Below are 17,430 nucleotides of genomic sequence, written 5' to 3'. Positions count from 1 at the left end.
GAACGTGCCCATTCTGTAGCACAGTATAGGCCTCATCTAATCTCCTAACCTCACTGAGCCCTATTATATCCCATTTAACACCCTCTAGCTCCTCGAATAGTACAGCTAGACTTCCCTCACTAGATAAGGTTCTAGCGTTAAACGTTGCCAAGTTCAGGTAGTTTAATGCCTTATATATTATAATTTATACATTTAAATAGCTTTAGGTAATAATTTTCAAGTGACGCCACTTCCGTGCGGCACAGAAGCCACTTTTGTGTTGGACTGGCTGCTGCGCCATAGAGAAAGGAAAAGACAAGAGAGGACACTCCGCGAAACCTGGCCTCAGGAAGTGCGTCACGACTACGTAACAAACTAGTGCTCTCACCAAACGTCAAAGGGCGCAAGCGCAAAAAAAAACAGTTATAATCAATGCAACAGAATTGTTTTCAAAAAATAATGATTATACGCCCAAATTTGGTATGTTTTTAAACATAAAAACAATTTATTCCACACACCTTACGCGATTATTTTTCTTCAGCCGTACTGTGATAAACACCATCCACCCAGCGACAAGCCCATGCATGACTGACAGCGGCAAGCTTTCGTCGCTTTCGTCAACGTCGGCTGCGTCGGCGTTTTCGTGCGTGAGATAACAGGTGAGGCACGTTTTCAAGCGAAGCTTGTTGAATGACATGTTGTTGGGCTTGTTGGGTCATTTTTCAGAAAACGGTTACACCTGCGCGAATAAGAGAATAAGACACCATGCAACAATCATAGAAAGATGCGCACACACACGTTGCGCTTCGTGTGTGCGAGTTTGTTTCTTACGTGTGGTCTCATTCACGCAGTTGTAACCTTTTTCTGAAGCTTGTAAGGACGGGGAGGTTTGCTAAAAAGAAAGTTTGCGGATCTATGCGGCGGCTAGACGGGAACATTGTGCAATGTATGCAGTATAGCAAAGGCGGCACGGCGTCAAGCCGAGGCGACGCGTGCTGCGTCTGCCACGGACGCGAGCGTCTGTGCGCTGAGCATAGCTGGGCAGCTAGGTCATAGGCTCAGTGCAAAATATTGAGAAGTGTTCGCTGGGCCTCGCATGCTTCACGACGCGTTTTCCGAAGGCTCGGAACACGAATAATTCTTGGTGTGCCGGAGGCAAATCTGGACTAGCCATGTGGCCATCATCTTCGTTTCTTCGCTAGCCTTGTGCCACTAGTGCAAGCTGCCCACAAATTTTTTTGACATTTCCAATATAATTTTACCGCACAAATTTTAACTACGATTTTTCTTCCCAATTTACTGCTGATACTGCGTACGCACGAAGGTGTTCAAAAGTTCCCAGGCCGCGATACCATTGCATTACAAGGGATAGCGGCCTGGAAACTTCTGAAGATCTTTGTACGTGGTCTTGACGTCTATCTTTGTAAGTCAGAGTTTTATGGGTCAGAGATGTATCACTGGTTTCGTATTGTGCATCAATAAACTAATCATTCAAAGGGGTTTGCTGGTACACTTATGACGTGCACATATCTTTTTCGTAATTTGACAGCGAAGCATCCACTTACTAACATTTTCAGACCGCACTGATGCCATGCCGTCCGGCGGTCCAAGCTACGGCAGCTACTGCTGTGTATCGTGGTGCTTCAACAATGGCAAAACCCACAAGAAGCCTGGGACAAGTTTCTTCCACATACCACAGGACGGCAGGTGTGTTAAAGCTTTTGTATGGTTTGCATGTCTTTAGGCTTACTGTTCGCACTTGCTCAGTGAGGGTAACAATAAAAATCACTATTCAAGCACTTCCCCTTTCAGCTGATAGTTCATTGCCAATGCAGGATGAGAGCATGGATGCAGTATGCTGGACGCGATGATCTCCTTAGTAAGCCGGCCAGCCTATTGTACGCAACGTACAGGGTTTGTAGCGACCATTTTACTGCTCAAAGTTTCATGGACCCTGGGCACACAAGGCTTACAAGAATGGCTGTTCCCAGTGTGCAACCAGCTGCACCATGTAAGTGACTGACTGAAACTCAAATATGCAATAGCAGCCACTTGTATTGAATCAGTGGCGACAGTTAACCGCGAAGATCTTTGTAGCCGATGGAGAAACCTCACTATAGAAGTAACACTTGGGAAGTCTTAAATTTTGTGAATTGTGGGCTATTACCTTCCTAACAGCAGCTTTACATTTCTGTCGTTTTTTGATGCTCTTGACCTGCGCAACTTGTTTTGAAAGACTTTAAAGGGCAATTTCAAGTTATCTTCAAGCCCAAGTGCACATGTACGTATACCTTTCATCAGTGAAAGCTGGCACTGTTGATAATTCCAAAAATCACAAATACTTGTTTCCTAGTTGGTGCCTTCTCTTTTCTTCCTTGTTCGACCAATTTATGCGTCTGAAAGAGCTGTTTAAGTTTCCCCATGCTACAAGCTCTGTAACTTGTACCAACTGCACATATATGCAGGTTCTCTGAGCGTCGCTTCAAGTAGTGACTGTGACATGGCTGCAGAAGCTGCACTGCAAGGTGCGGATGAGCTTCAGTTTGTGTTATTTTAAGCCTCTTACTGACACATTGTCGTAATTTCATTTCTTCAGGACCTGCGGTAGAGGCTTCAAAAAGCGGCTCCTACACATTGAGGTGCCCCGATGAGCAAGGTGCGTTCAGTGTTGCGATTTCTTTTTTTTTACCCAAATTGAATGTTGACTAAACCTCTGAGGGTGGCAGCTCCCTTGTAGCTGGTGAAAGAACTTCTGCTGATTTCGTCTTGCCGGAGAAAACTTTAACCATTCGTTCAGCTGTCAGAAAATGAACTTGTGTGACCGGTAAGTTGTATGTTCACTTCAACACCAGAGTGGATTGATATAGAGACTTCCGCAGGCTGCTCGCAAGATTGTTCTGACAGCACTGTCCGAGGCACTGAACAAGCATCACAAGACCCTCCAGAAGACGTCTCCACCAACAGCTCCACGCCTGAGTGCCCTAGAGAAAATGGTGACTGTGCTTTTATTGCAGCTGTTTTTAATGTGCTATTTTATGTTTAGGACATTCTGAGGAAACTATCCTCAAAAGGACACTACGTGTGCACTTACAAAATGTAATTGTGGGTTCTCAGTGATTTTCATTTTTTTTGTGCATTGTCAACATTGTGAATGGTTTGTTTTTAGGTAGTGGAATCGAAAACTTTGCACCGCAGAAAGTTGTGCACCTTGGGTCTGAAATAGCGAGGAAAGTGCTCGTATGGGATTAGTTGTTCTTCGCTTTTACATCCATTTTTTTGTTTATGGCAGTGCGTTCCGATGTGCCAGCGACAATGTCTCCATCAATGAAGTACAAGCAAACCATTAAACATCTGCAAGCCAAAGTAGCAGCACAGCGGAAAACTATCAAAAGACTGCGAAGACAGCCTCACCAAGACCCGTCATCGACTTCAAAGGCCCTTGGAATTATCCGACCGCACGTCACCGAGGAGGTTTTTAAACTTCTTTCTGCACATGTTCGCTTGAGGCCCAAACGTAAGGGCAAGCGGTTTCCCGTGTGGTTAAAGAAATTCGCTCTTCACTTAAACTTCCATTGTCTGATTACACACTTAAATTAGAAAGTTTGATACATCTGAATGGTAGCCATTCATTAACACTTTGATTAAAATTTTTATTTACACAGCCACATGCACATTGTAGGGCATGCGTAGCTGAACACTAGCCAACAGCAGTTTTGTGGGCTAATATACAGTCGCTCCCACAACAGTAAAGTGCTTGTTGGGAGACTTTCATAGACTGTGGTGCCACATGTCTCTCTACGTTGTGTTGTAAGATACCCTATAGCCCATATCACTGGACTGGGTGCCGCTGCCGCCAGCTATTACCATCATGCCTTTTCTGCAGTCATTTAGAAGTGGCCATAAAATATTCTTTTCTTGCTCGACGTTTGTCCAGTAAAAAACACACAGTGTAGGCACCTACTACATAGGGAAACACAACAATCATTGTCGTCATCTGTGCATAAACACATGCAACATCAGTGTCACCAAAAAAAATCAAAGTGAGTGTAGTTATAAGAACATTAGACTGACACTTGCCACAATTTCATGTGACGACATCACCAGATGTCTTTTCACATTACTCATTTTGATGACATTTATGGTCAATCTTTGCATTAAATGAGGCATCTAAAGCTTTTGCATTAAAAGTTTTGCTGATGCACATGCCATAATGAAAAGAATCCACTCATAGTTGTAAATATAGTGTCAAAGTACAAACATAAACACCAGCAGCTAGCAGACGAGACTGACCATCTAAATGATGGACAAGGAACTCATTCTTTCAACTGAATTTCTTTCGGTATTGCTTTTTGGGGAGTCCATCGAAACCATTCAGGTTTGAAAACGACAACACTAGGGTGTTACTATAAAATAGCAAGCTTTAGTATAACGTACGTAGCATTCACAGTGGAGCTGCATGGTGTAAAAACACCAAGTTTTGTTTCACGCACATGATGCTTTTTGGCTGGAGTAGGCATAAGATGGCAAGAAAATCTGCAAAAATCTACCAGACTAGTTGGCAACACTTTAGTGGTGGCAGGTGATGGCACATATCCTTTGCTGTTCTTTCTCAGCATGCATGAATTTAGCATAGAAGCTTCATGAGTTGAGATTTTTAGAACAATCTTTAGTATACATCTGTATAAACCTTGCTAACAATGCAAACATGTGTAAAAGATCGCAATCATTACTGCAACTAAAAATTTAAAAATGCGATTTTTGGGCCACTTGGTAGTACACGATGCTGAGGCAAACAACTCCAGCACGTTACGATGCAAGCATGCTTTTCTCTTTTTTTCTTCTACTCAGACCGCAATGCACTAAAGCCGTTCCCTTTGGGAGCATTAAAACGGCAGAATTGGATAGCATTCTGTTTTTAAGGAGGTTCTGCAACACTTTTCTAGGTAAGCATCAAATGACTTGATTAAAAGTTTATTGTCTCCCGAGTCAACTTCCGCAAAAATTTTTAGAATCTGTCAAGTACAAACAGAGCTATGGATATTTGTTGAACACTTAAGTGCTTTCTCTTTCCTTTTGTATTAACGAGCTCACTGTAAGTTACGCAGGGAGGGATGACCCAGGGGCAAGAACCTATGTCTGTTTGTCAGCACACGTCATGTCCTCACACACTTTCTCTTTTTTTTCTTTGAATGCACAGCTTAACACACTATGTATTCCTAGCACTAAAGAGTACAACGGGGACACATTGAGGCACCCTGTGGCAGCCATATTAACTATGCAGTTCATGTTCCTCAAATCAGCCAACGACCGTGGGCTTTCGCCAATGACGTCACTTTGTGTTATGGCATCATTTGTGAAGAAAAGACTGAGCTATCTCTAGCTGACTGATAATAATTTGTGAATTCCAGAGCGTCTGCCGCACTATAATGTATAACTATAATGTATAACTTGCATGTTTTCAGATGCCTCGACTACCGACCAGCAGCATTTTCCCGACCCCGCTGAAAAAGTGTTGCAAAGCCCCTCTAAGCGACAAAGCCTTGTAAATCAGTCTTCCTAAAAGATCGCTCATAAGGCCACAAAGTAAATTTTAGATATGCTTTAGCATCGGACTGAGAGCATTCTATCGCAGGAGCTTTTAAATTTTGTTCTTTAGAGGCAGAGCTAAATATTTTGAAGCGGCAAGCAGCCATGATGTGAAGAGGCAAGCTTCACATCCTTGCCACTGGTTCTCTTTAGCCTTAGAAAGCCAATTTCCTTCTTTGGAATTCTCCCTTAATGGTTTGGGAGGATCACGTGATGAGCGCACATCGCCACGTCATGCACAACTCGTGATGAGTGGGCAAGACCTGCCCTCCCCCTTCTTCTGCAATTTATGTTGCATTAGAGTGCCTCCATGTCACCCCTGCCCACCGCAGAGGGCGACAGGTGAGGACATAGAGGATCTCTTTGGTGTGTGGCACAGATTCTTCACCTATGTTGCAGTGTTCCTATGCTCAGTCGATATCACAAGCCAATGCCCCATTTAGAAGTGCAGTGCGAACAAGGAGAAGAGCAACTGATGTTCAGTTTAAAATCCGGCATCATAAGGTGCACTGTTGATCACAATCAAGCCTGGTCGGGATCAAATTTCTCAACAGCGCCCGGCTCTCTTCTGCAGCTTGCGTGAGAAAACCAATCATAATCATGAAATAAGATCGGGATCAGAAACGACTGTGATCAAAAGTGGCCGTTTGACACCAGTATAAGCGAGAACGTTCAATTTGAAATAGGTTTTTCTCATGGTTTGTGCCAATGTAACTTTTGGAAAACATGATCATGAATGCACAGTATAAGCATTGCGCATGTCTCAAAATGGCCAGACCTGGAGAGGAGCCCTTTTTTGTTACACTTTAGAGCCTCCACCTAATTCCTCAAAACTGCTTAAAAGCCAAGACAAAAGCGTGTTGAATATAACATTGCTGTCCACTTGTACAACCAGCTTCTGATATTCTAACAGAGCATATTGTCTAATATGGTTCTTATAAGCGTGTTCAGGGCAGCTCAACACAGCTCCCACTGCCCTTGGGTGCTGTGTGATTCAACATATTAAATAAGTATTTTTGCCTTTTGTTCCAAGCTGATTCATACTGAACTTACCAGGAGCAAGAAATGTCCCAAAAGCATTAGTATGGCCCTCATTTCCAAAACAATAATTTATGGAATTTGAATCATGCTGGTAATAGAGTAAACAGAGTCCTTTTTCCTTCCTGTCTTGCCGATTATGCTTTTCACTAGGTTTTTTTTAGATTTACTATTTTTTACATATATAGGGCAATCACCTAAATACCCAAGATAGTGGAAATTGCTTGATTGTCTTAATAAAAATATTTATTTGTCCCATGCACACATCAACAAACAACCAAAAATGTTACACTGGTCCGGTTACCTCAGACGTTCCGTGATGGAATCGCAGGTACTGTGGCCAACAGCACCACGGCGCCTTCTCACAGCTGCGCACAGCGGAACGCCAGAAAAATTGCAAGGTGTCACTTTTGCAGTAACTCTGGAAGCACTGAGTGATGATATTGCTACGTAGTTGACATATCAGCGTAACAATACATAACAATTTCATCACAAAAATGCTAAACTTGTAGAGGCGATGCTCGGTGCAGGCCACTTCGGTGCTTTCATTTTAAATGTTCCACGGCAGCGAAAAAGAGCGTGCCTCGCTAAAATAAACCATTGCTCGGTAATCTTATCACATGTGTCGATTAAAAAAAACTGACGCAATGTGCACGTTTTGGGTTCGGTGGAGCATCTGGAACAAAGGCATAGAAGCGGCGGACTCTGGTCACTGCGACTACAAGTTAAATATACTGTCGCGATATGATCGCTTGGTGCAAAAGCAACACCTTGCAATTTTTTTGGCTTTGCGTTGTGCACACATTTCAAGGGAGCAAAACTGCAGGCTGGTAGATAGGAACGGATGTGCTTGCGCAGTGCGCACTCTCGAGCTTCTCTGGTAGCCGTGAGAAGGGGCTGCACTGCTGTTGGCCACGCGATCCTGTGGTCTCCAAAATTTTAGTCGCTGCAGGACAATCACAATAAAACACAAAATAAATAAATTATGTGAACTATTTTAATGTTCCGAAAATCCTGCAGAGTTCAGTAGAGCATGCATGAATTCCAGTAAATACTGAGCACTTGTAGCCTCTTTCTTGACTTTAGTCTGTTTATATGTTTCTTATAAAATCAGTCACACTGTAGATCACGTCTTTATGGCAGAAGTAGAGCTTGACACGCAAAAATTTCTCCTTCGAGCACACAGTCTCGATCAGAAGAGTTCGGCCAGTGACACATTTGAGGAACTGTTTGCGCATTTTCTTGTCCCAGCTGGTTCCATCCCTCACGCAGCACAATTCAGTGTCCACGAGGGATGACAACTGCGACTGAATGGGCAAGAGTGTAAAGCGTGCATCCAGTGTTCCGACATTATTCAACGTGACCCATTCATAAAACCCGAAGTCCACGAACATCACTTTCAGACGCTCGCCATCACCGATAGAGACAACCTTTGCTCGGTACCACAAGTTGTTGCGGCTGGACCTGGCAGCGACGAACTCACCAACCGACTTTGCAAAAAGCCTGTTTTCTAAGAAACTGCCATACCTGCAAATGTCCTGCATGTCGTCTATAAGGCCTAGCAAAGACTCTCCCAAGCTGAAAGCACCATCTTCCATAGTAAGTCTATCAAGAGTCTTTCTCCCATAGAAGAAGACTAAATAGAAATACCTGGCACTTTCCAGCACTAAGCAGTTCCTCAACACGGTCTCTGGTTCCAGGTTCGTGCGGCAAATCACGATATATGAGGTATGACCCCTTCTTGATTTCTTGTTTCACACATGCCACTTGCTTGCACGATTCTATGATGCCGCTCATTTCTGACAGGTCTTTCACCGCAGAGGTAGGCTGTCCATACCACTGATCGGGTGTCAAGATGAACGTAACGTTGATGTCTATAATGTTTCTTTGTGGCACAAACGGTGTCAATTCAAAGCAGAGAGAGCTGCGACTCAGTGAATTAACACTTCAGGCAGAAAAAGTGGAGGGTGATTTGTCCAACACCTCACCACTGATCGTGGAGTGAGTAGAAGAGGACGGGCTCACCTCGCCATTGATTGCGGAGCGAGTAGAGAGTGATTTGCCCAACACCTTAACGTTGATTGCGGAGAGAGTAGAAGGCGATCTGTCCGACACCACGGTGTTTATGGCAGTCCTAGCGCGGCCGATTCGATAGTCGGCGCAGATTTCATTCTCAGTGCAGGCTTTACTCTCAGGGCAAATGTCACCTTGAATGTAGATTTCGTTCGCTCCTATGGCTGCATTTTCGGTCTTGGTGCTTCCCCTTTCGGCCAGCATCTGCTCGACGACGCCTTCGCATTCACGCTGGGAATGATCGTTCGCATCGGCTGTCGGTTCAACAACAACACGCGGGGCATCTACTAGGTAATCCAAGAATTCTGCGAAGCCGTTATCGACAAGGAGTCGGGCAACACTCCGACGCCGCATCACAGGGGGGGCATCGGGAATGTTGATGAACAAGTCCACCTGGTAAACACCACCATCCGATAGGCCATGGAATACGGCGTCGAAGTAGTAAGGTTTGCTCCTGTCGACGAGCCTTTGCATGTCATAGCAGGAGCTCTCCAAAGTTGGCCTGATTCTCCGCATGCAGCAGGCCAATGATCGGCAGGGATCGCGGGCTTCGCTATCACTCATGGGGTACACACAGTGCAGTGGGACAACATCGACGCGGCCTTCGTCGACGTACATGACATCGGCCAGAACTTGTGTGCCCGTAACATCCCTGCGAATGTCCGTCACCCGTGCGCGCAGTGCCTGCCTGTCGGAGTATTGCGGCAATGCCACCATGCAGTACGTGCCAATGGACGTCTCTAAGACATGCTGGCGCTCCTTCTCAATAAAATATATCGCATTGTCAATGAATTGGCTTTCGTTGTCGGTAAGTCGCAGAAATAGTCGGTTGGGCCCCTTGTAAAGCGTCACGTAAACCGAAAGGCTCTTGTTGAACGGCACGTCCGGTCGGCTCGGAACTTTTGTTAACTTCACTGGAGGCACAGACGCAAAGCGTGCTTCGGAATCCATGTCGAGTGTGAAAACTGGTAGGTGTTCTGTGACGAGACTACGCTGAACTTGCATGCCGTAGTGTCATCCTCAGGCGGTACTCAAGGAGGGCATCAGCACGGAATCCTAGTGCTTGCGCCGAGGTTCTACGTCAATTTATGCTGCCCAGACAACAAGCACCGGCTGCACGACGAGGCACAAACAAAGAATTCGTGGCAAGACGGCAATGGCGGTCCGAACGCAAGCTCCACGGATGCGATCCGCGCGCGCACGTGCATCGCGTGCCTCTGCACAAGCGCTGCTTCTCAGCTGGTGTGTCTTGGCTCGACGTGCTTGCGCGTCAAACAAAAACAAAAACTACGATGACGGTGATAATCAACGTTATTCAACCATATGATCAAATAACTCTGGTTGATAATGTGAATTTTGTTGGCATCGCTGCTTTGTAATAATTGGTGCAAAAAATATTGAAAACTTTTAGCTTTCACCACCAACACACATCGCAGGTGACTATCATCTCGCACTGTTTATCTTTCGCAGCCGCAGCGGCCATGGCGCTTCCTGTATTTAAAATGCTTGTAATATGTGTTTAATTAACAAATATAGGCTGTTTGACTTGTCAAACACATGCCTAGTAAAATTTTTGTAGTTTCATCATCATCATCATCAGCCTGACTACGTCCACTGAGGACAAAAGCCTCTTCCATGTTCCGCCAGTTAACCCGGTCCTGTGCTTGCTGCTGCCAATTTATACCCGCAAACTTGTTAATCTCGTCTGCCCACCTAACCTACTGTCTCCCCCTAACCCGCTTCCCTTCTCTGGGAATCCAGTTAGTTACCCTTATTGACCAGCGGTTATCCTGTCTACGCGCTACATGCCCGGCCCATGTCCATTTCCTCTTCTTTATTTCAACTATGATATCCTTAACCCCCGTTTTCCCCCTAATCCACTCTGCTCTCTTCTTGTCTCTTAAGGTTACACCTACCATTTTTCTTTCCATTGCTCGCTGTGTCGTCCTCAATTTAAGCTGAACCCTCTTTGTAAGTCCCCAGGTTTCTGCTCCGTAGCTAAGTACTGGCAAGATACAGCTGTTATATACCTTCCTCTTGAGGGATAGTGGCAATCTACCTGTCATAATTTGAGAGTGCTTGCCAAATGTACTCCACCCCATTTTTATCCTTCTAGTTTCTTCAATCTTGTGGTTAGGCTCTGCGGTTATTACCTGCCCTAAGTAGACATAGTCTTTTACAACTTCAAGTGCACTATTACCTATCTCGAAGCGCTGCTCCTTTCCGAGGTTGTTGTACATTACTTTCGTTTTCTGCAGATTATTTTAAGACCCACCTCTCTGCTCTCCTTGTCTAACTCCGTAAACATGAGTTGCTATTCGTCCCCTGAGTTACTCAGAAATGCAATGTCATCGGCGAAGCGCAGGTTACTAAGGTACTCTCAATTACTTTTATCCCTAACTGTTCCCATTCTAGGCTTCTGAAAACCTCCTGTAAGCACGCGGTAAATAGCATTGGGGAGATTGTGTCCCCCTGCCTCACACCCTTCTTGATTGGTATTCTGTTGCTTTCTTTATGAAGCACTATGGTAGCAATTGATCCCCTGTAGATTTCTTCCAGAATGTTTATATATACTTCATCTACGCCCTGATTCCGCAGTGTCTGCATGACGGCTGATATATCTACTGAATCAAACGCCTTCTCGTAATCTATGAAGGCTATGTATGGTGGTTGGTTATACTCTGAGCATTTCTCTATTACCTGATTGATAGTATGAATGTGGTCAATTGTTGAGTAGCCTGTTCGAAATCCTGCTTGTTCCTTTGGTTGATTGAATTCTAATGTTTTCTTTACTCTGTTAGCAATTACCTTTGTAAATAGCTTGTATACTACAGAGAGCAAGCTGATCGGCCTGTAATTCTTCAAGTCCTTGTCATCTCTTTTCTTATGTATTAAGATGATGTTAGCGTTCTTCCAAGACTCTGGTACCCTTCCCGTCAGGAGACACCTCGTAAACAGGGTGGCTAGCTTTTCTAACACAATCTGTCCTCGATCTTTCAGCAGATCTGATGTTAACTGATCCTCACCAGCAGCTTTGCCTCTTTGCATGCTCTCCAAAGCTTTTCTGACTTCTTCTATCATTACTGATCGGGTGTCATCTGGGTCACTGCTAGTTCTTATAATATTAAGGTCGTGGTTGTCTCGGCTACTGTACAGATCTCTGTAAAACTCCTCCGCTATTTTAACTATCCTATCCATATTGGTAGTTATTTTGCCGTCTTTGTCCCTTAGTGCATACATCCGACTTTTGCCTATCCCAAGTTTCCTCTTCACTGCTCTGACGTTTCCTCTGTTTTTCAGAGCGTGTTCAATTCTCTCCATGTTATACCTTCTTACATTGCATACTTTACGCCTATTAATCAACTTTGAAAGCTCTGCCAGTTCTATTTTGTCTGTTGTGCTTGACACTTTCATGCTTTGACGCTTCTTAATTAGGTTCTTCGTTTCCTGGGAAAGCTTGCCAGTGTCCTGTCTAACTACCCTGCCTCCAACTTCCACTGCACACATTGTAATGATACTCGTTAGATTATCATTCATTGTATCTACGCTAAGGTTGGTTTCCTCACTAAGAGCCGAGTACCTGTTCTGCAGCGACACTCTGAATTCCTGTCCTTTCCCTCTCAGTGATAGCTCATTGATTGGCTTCTTGCGTACCAGTTTCTGTCGTTCCTTTTTCAAGTCTAGGCGAATTCGAGACCGTACCATTTTATGGTCACTGCATCGTACCTTGCCAACCACTTCTACCTCCTGCACGATTCCTGGGTGTGTAGTCATTATAAAGTCTATTTCGTTCTTATTTTCGCCATTAGGGCTCCTCCATGTCCACTTGCGGTTTTCTCGTTTTCGATAGAAAGTATTCTAATTCCGCAAATTATTGCGTTCTGCGAATTCTACCAGTAGCTCTCCTCTGGCGTTTCTAGTGCCGATGCCATAATCTTCTACTGCCTGGTCTCCAGCCTGCTTCTTCCCTACCTTTGCATTAATGTCGCCCATCACTATAGTATACTGTGTTTTAACCTTACTCATTGCCGATTCCACGTCTTCATAGAAGCTTTCAACTGAAGCGTCATAATGGCTGGATGTAGGCGCATAAGCCTGTACTACCTTCATCTTGTATCTTTTATTCAGTTTAATTACAATACCTACCACCCTTTCATTAATGCTATAGTATTCCTCTATGTTGCCAGCTATGTTTCTGTGAATTGGGAACCCCACTCCCAGTTCTCTTCTGTCTGCCAAGCCCCGAAAGCAAAGAACGTGCCCATTCTGTAGCACAGTATAGGCCTCATCTATTCTCCTAACCTCACTGAGCCCTATTATATCCCATTTAACACCCTCTAGCTCCTCGAATAGTACAGCTAGACTTCCCTCACTAGATAAGGTTCTAGCGTTAAACGTTGCCAAGTTCAGGTAGTTTAATGCCTTATATATTATAATTTATACATTTAAATAGCTTTAGGTAATAATTTTCAAGCGACGCCACTTTCGTGCGGCACAGAAGCCACTTTTGTGTTGGACTGGCTGCTGCGCCATAGAGAAAGGAAAAGACAAGAGAGGACACTCCGCGAAACCTGGCCTCAGGAAGTGCGTCACGACTACGTAACAAACTAGTGCTCTCACCAAACGTCAAAGGGCGCAAGCGCAAAAAAAAACAGTTATAATCAATGCAACAGAATTGTTTTCAAAAAATAATGATTATACGCCCAAATTTGGTATGTTTTTTAAACATAAAAACAATTTATTCCACACACCTTACGCGATTATTTTTCTTCAGCCGTACTGTGATAAACACCATCCACCCAGCGACAAGCCCATGCATGACTGACAGCGGCAAGCTTTCGTCGCTTTCGTCAACGTCGGCTGCGTCGGCGTTTTCGTGCGTGAGATAACAGGTGAGGCACGTTTTCAAGCGAAGCTTGTTGAATGACATGTTGTTGGGCTTGTTGGGTCATTTTTTCAGAAAACGGTTACACCTGCGCGAATAAGAGAATAAGACACCATGCAACAATCATAGAAAGATGCGCACACACACGTTGCGCTTCGTGTGTGCGAGTTTGTTTCTTACGTGTGGTCTCATTCACGCAGTTGTAACCTTTTTCTGAAGCTTGTAAGGACGGGGAGGTTTGCTAAAAAGAAAGTTTGCGGATCTATGCGGCGGCTAGACGGGAACATTGTGCAATGTATGCAGTATAGCAAAGGCGGCACGGCGTCAAGCCGAGGCGACGCGTGCTGCGTCTGCCACGGACGCGAGCGTCTGTGCGCTGAGCATAGCTGGGCAGCTAGGTCATAGGCTCAGTGCAAAATATTGAGAAGCGTTCGCTGGGCCTCGCATGCTTCACGACGCGTTTTCCGAAGGCTCGGAACACGAATAATTCTTGGTGTGCCGGAGGCAAATCTGGACTAGCCATGTGGCCATCATCTTCGTTTCTTCGCTAGCCTTGTGCCACTAGTGCAAGCTGCCCACAAATTTTTTTGACATTTCCAATATAATTTTACCGCACAAATTTTAACTACGATTTTTCTTCCCAATTTACTGCTGATACTGCGTACGCACGAAGGTGTTCAAAAGTTCCCAGGCCGCGATACCATTGCATTACAAGGGATAGCGGCCTGGAAACTTCTTAAGATCTTTGTACGTGGTCTTGACGTCTATCTTTGTAAGTCAGAGTTTTATGGGTCAGAGATGTATCACTGGTTTCGTATTGTGCATCAATAAACTAATCATTCAAAGGGGTTTGCTGGTACACTTATGACGTGCACATATCTTTTTCGTAATTTGACAGCGAAGCATCCACTTACTAACATTTTCAGACCGCACTGATGCCATGCCGTCCGGCGGTCCAAGCTACGGCAGCTACTGCTGTGTATCGTGGTGCTTCAACAATGGCAAAACCCACAAGAAGCCTGGGACAAGTTTCTTCCACATACCACAGGACGGCAGGTGTGTTAAAGCTTTTGTATGGTTTGCATGTCTTTAGGCTTACTGTTCGCACTTGCTCAGTGAGGGTAACAATAAAAATCACTATTCAAGCACTTCCCCTTTCAGCTGATAGTTCATTGCCAATGCAGGATGAGAGCATGGATGCAGTATGCTGGACGCGATGATCTCCTTAGTAAGCCGGCCAGCCTATTGTACGCAACGTACAGGGTTTGTAGCGACCATTTTACTGCTCAAAGTTTCATGGACCCTGGGCACACAAGGCTTACAAGAATGGCTGTTCCCAGTGTGCAACCAGCTGCACCATGTAAGTGACTGACTGAAACTCAAATATGTGCAATAGCAGCCACTTGTATTGAATCAGTGGCGACAGTTAACCGCGAAGATCTTTGTAGCCGATGGAGAAACCTCACTATAGAAGTAACACTTGGGAAGTCTTAAATTTTGTGAATTGTGGGCTATTACCTTCCTAACAGCAGCTTTACATTTCTGTCGTTTTTTGATGCTCTTGACCTGCGCAACTTGTTTTGAAAGACTTTAAAGGGCTATTTCACGTTATCTTCAAGCCCAAGTGCACATGTACGTATACCTTTCATCAGTGAAAGCTAGCACTGTTGATAATTCCAAAAATCACAAATACTTGTTTCCTAGTTGGTGCCTTCTCTTTTCTTCCTTGTTCGACCAATTTATGCGTCTGAAAGAGCTGTTTAAGTTTCCCCATGCTACAAGCTCTGTAACTTGTACCAACTGCACATATATGCAGGTTCTCTGAGCGTCGCTTCAAGTAGTGACTGTGACATGGCTGCAGAAGCTGCACTGCAAGGTGCGGATGAGCTTCAGTTTGTGTTATTTTAAGCCTCTTACTGACACATTGTCGTAATTTCATTTCTTCAGGACCTGCGGTAGAGGCTTCAAAAAGCGGCTCCTACACATTGAGGTGCCCCGATGAGCAAGGTGCGTTCAGTGTCGCGATTTCTTTTTTTTTACCCAAATTGAATGTTGACCAAACCTCTGAGGGTGGCAGCTCCCTTGTAGCTGGTGAAAGAACTTCTGCTGATTTCGTCTTGCCGGAGAAAACTTTAACCATTCGTTCAGCTGTCAGAAAAGGAACTTGTGTGACCGGTAAGTTGTATGTTCACTTCAACACCAGAGTGGATTGATATAGAGACTTCCGCAGGCTGCTCGCAAGATTGTTCTGACAGCACTGTCCGAGGCACTGAACAAGCATCACAAGACCCTCCAGAAGACGTCTCCACCAACAGCTCCACGCCTGAGTGCCCTAGAGAAAATGGTGACTGTGCTTTTATTGCAGCTGTTTTTAATGTGCTATTTTATGTTTAGGACATTCTGAGGAAACTATCCTCAAAAGGACACTACGTGTGCACTTACAAAATGTAATTGTGGGCTCTCAGTGATTTTCATTTTTTTTGTGCATTGTCAACATTGTGAATGGTTTGTTTTTAGGTAGTGGAATCGAAAACTTTGCACCGCAGAAAGTTGTGCACCTTGGGTCTGAAAGAGCGAGGAAAGTGCTCGTATGGGATTAGTTGTTCTTCGCTTTTACATCCATTTTTTTGTTTATTGCAGTGCGTTCCTATGTGCCAGCGACAATGTCTCCATCAATGAAGTACAAGCAAACCATTAAACATCTGCAAGCCAAAGTAGCAGCACAGCGGAAAACTATCAAAAGACTGCGAAGACAGCCTCACCAAGACCCGTCATCGACTTCAAAGGCCCTTGGAATTATCCGACCGCACGTCACCGAGGAGGTTTTTAAACTTCTTTCTGCACATGTTCGCTTGAGGCCCAAACGTAAGGGCAAGCGGTTTCCCGTGTGGTTCAAGAAATTCGCTCTTCACTTAAACTTCCATTGTCTGATTACACACTTAAATTAGAAAGTTTGATACATCTGAATGGTAGCCATTCATTAACACTTTGATTAAAATTTTTATTTACACAGCCACATGCACATTGTAGGGCATGCGTAGCTGAACACTAGCCAACAGCAGTTTTGTGGGCTAATATACAGTCGCTCCCACAACAGTAAAGTGCTTGTTGGGAGACTTTCATAGACTGTGGTGCCACATGTCTCTCTACGTTGTGTTGTAAGATACCCTATAGCCCATATCACTGGACTGGGTGCCGCTGCCGCCAGCTATTACCATCATGCCTTTTCTGCAGTCATTTAGAAGTGGCCATAAAATATTCTTTTCTTGCTCGACGTTTGTCCAGTAAAAAACACACAGTGTAGGCACCTACTACATAGGGAAACACAACAATCATTGTCGTCATCTGTGCATAAACATATGCAACATCAGTGTCACCAAAAAAAATCAAAGTGAGTGTAGTTATAAGAACATTAGACTGACACTTGCCACAATTTCATGTGACGACATCACCAGATGTCTTTTCACATTACTCATTTTGATGACATTTATGGTCAATCTTTGCATTAAATGAGGCATCTAAAGCTTTTGCATTAAAAGTTTTGCTGATGCACATGCCATAATGAAAAGAATCCACTCATAGTTGTAAATATAGTGTCAAAGTACAAACATAAACACCAGCAGCTAGCAGACGAGACTGACCATCTAAATGATGGACAAGGAACTCATTCTTTCAACTGAATTTCTTTCGGTATTGCTTTTTGGGGAGTCCATCGAAACCATTCAGGTTTGAAAACGACAACACTAGGGTGTTACTATAAAATAGCAAGCTTTAGTATAACGTACGTAGCATTCACAGTGGAGCTGCATGGTGTAAAAACACCAAGTTTTGTTTCACGCACATGATGCTTTTTGGCTGGAGTAGGCATA

General features: G+C 44.3%; 2 protein-coding genes across 6 annotated transcripts; both read left to right on the top strand.

The window, feature by feature from the left end:
* The first annotated feature begins 552 nt into the window (after nucleotides 1-552).
* LOC142776164 (uncharacterized) lies at nucleotides 553-4,964 on the top strand. 3 transcript variants are annotated; one of them, XR_012887363.1, is made up of 6 exons: nucleotides 553-638; nucleotides 1,557-1,686; nucleotides 1,815-1,990; nucleotides 2,445-2,504; nucleotides 2,576-2,972; nucleotides 3,269-4,964. XR_012887363.1 is itself a non-coding variant. In XM_075879354.1 (5 exons), exons 2-5 carry the CDS (start codon nucleotides 1,571-1,573, stop codon nucleotides 2,686-2,688), a joined length of 465 nt encoding a protein of 154 aa, XP_075735469.1. In that variant the 5' UTR covers nucleotides 553-638; nucleotides 1,557-1,570; the 3' UTR covers nucleotides 2,689-4,964. The 3 variants fall into 3 exon arrangements, 1 of the variants encoding a protein (XP_075735469.1); XM_075879354.1 differs by having other exon boundaries at nucleotides 2,576-4,964; XR_012887364.1 differs by lacking the exon at nucleotides 553-638 and having other exon boundaries at nucleotides 880-1,686.
* Nucleotides 4,965-13,482: 8,518 nt separating this feature from the next.
* On the top strand, nucleotides 13,483-16,880 carry LOC142777184 (uncharacterized). Of its 3 annotated transcripts, XM_075881497.1 has the most exons (7): nucleotides 13,483-13,568; nucleotides 14,488-14,617; nucleotides 14,746-14,921; nucleotides 15,378-15,437; nucleotides 15,509-15,736; nucleotides 15,792-15,905; nucleotides 16,202-16,880. In XM_075881497.1, the coding sequence occupies exons 2-7, from the start codon at nucleotides 14,502-14,504 to the stop codon at nucleotides 16,507-16,509; spliced, it is 1,002 nt and encodes a 333-aa protein (XP_075737612.1). In that variant the 5' UTR covers nucleotides 13,483-13,568; nucleotides 14,488-14,501; the 3' UTR covers nucleotides 16,510-16,880. The 3 variants fall into 3 exon arrangements, with proteins under 3 accessions (XP_075737612.1, XP_075737614.1, XP_075737613.1); XM_075881499.1 differs by having other exon boundaries at nucleotides 15,792-16,340; XM_075881498.1 differs by lacking the exon at nucleotides 13,483-13,568 and having other exon boundaries at nucleotides 14,361-14,617.
* The last annotated feature ends 550 nt before the right edge of the window (nucleotides 16,881-17,430 follow it).

This window comes from Rhipicephalus microplus, chromosome X (genome assembly GCF_043290135.1).
Source record: "Rhipicephalus microplus isolate Deutch F79 chromosome X, USDA_Rmic, whole genome shotgun sequence".
Classification (NCBI taxonomy): domain Eukaryota; kingdom Metazoa; phylum Arthropoda; class Arachnida; order Ixodida; family Ixodidae; genus Rhipicephalus; species Rhipicephalus microplus.
This window is presented reverse-complemented; position numbering and strand designations above follow the sequence as displayed.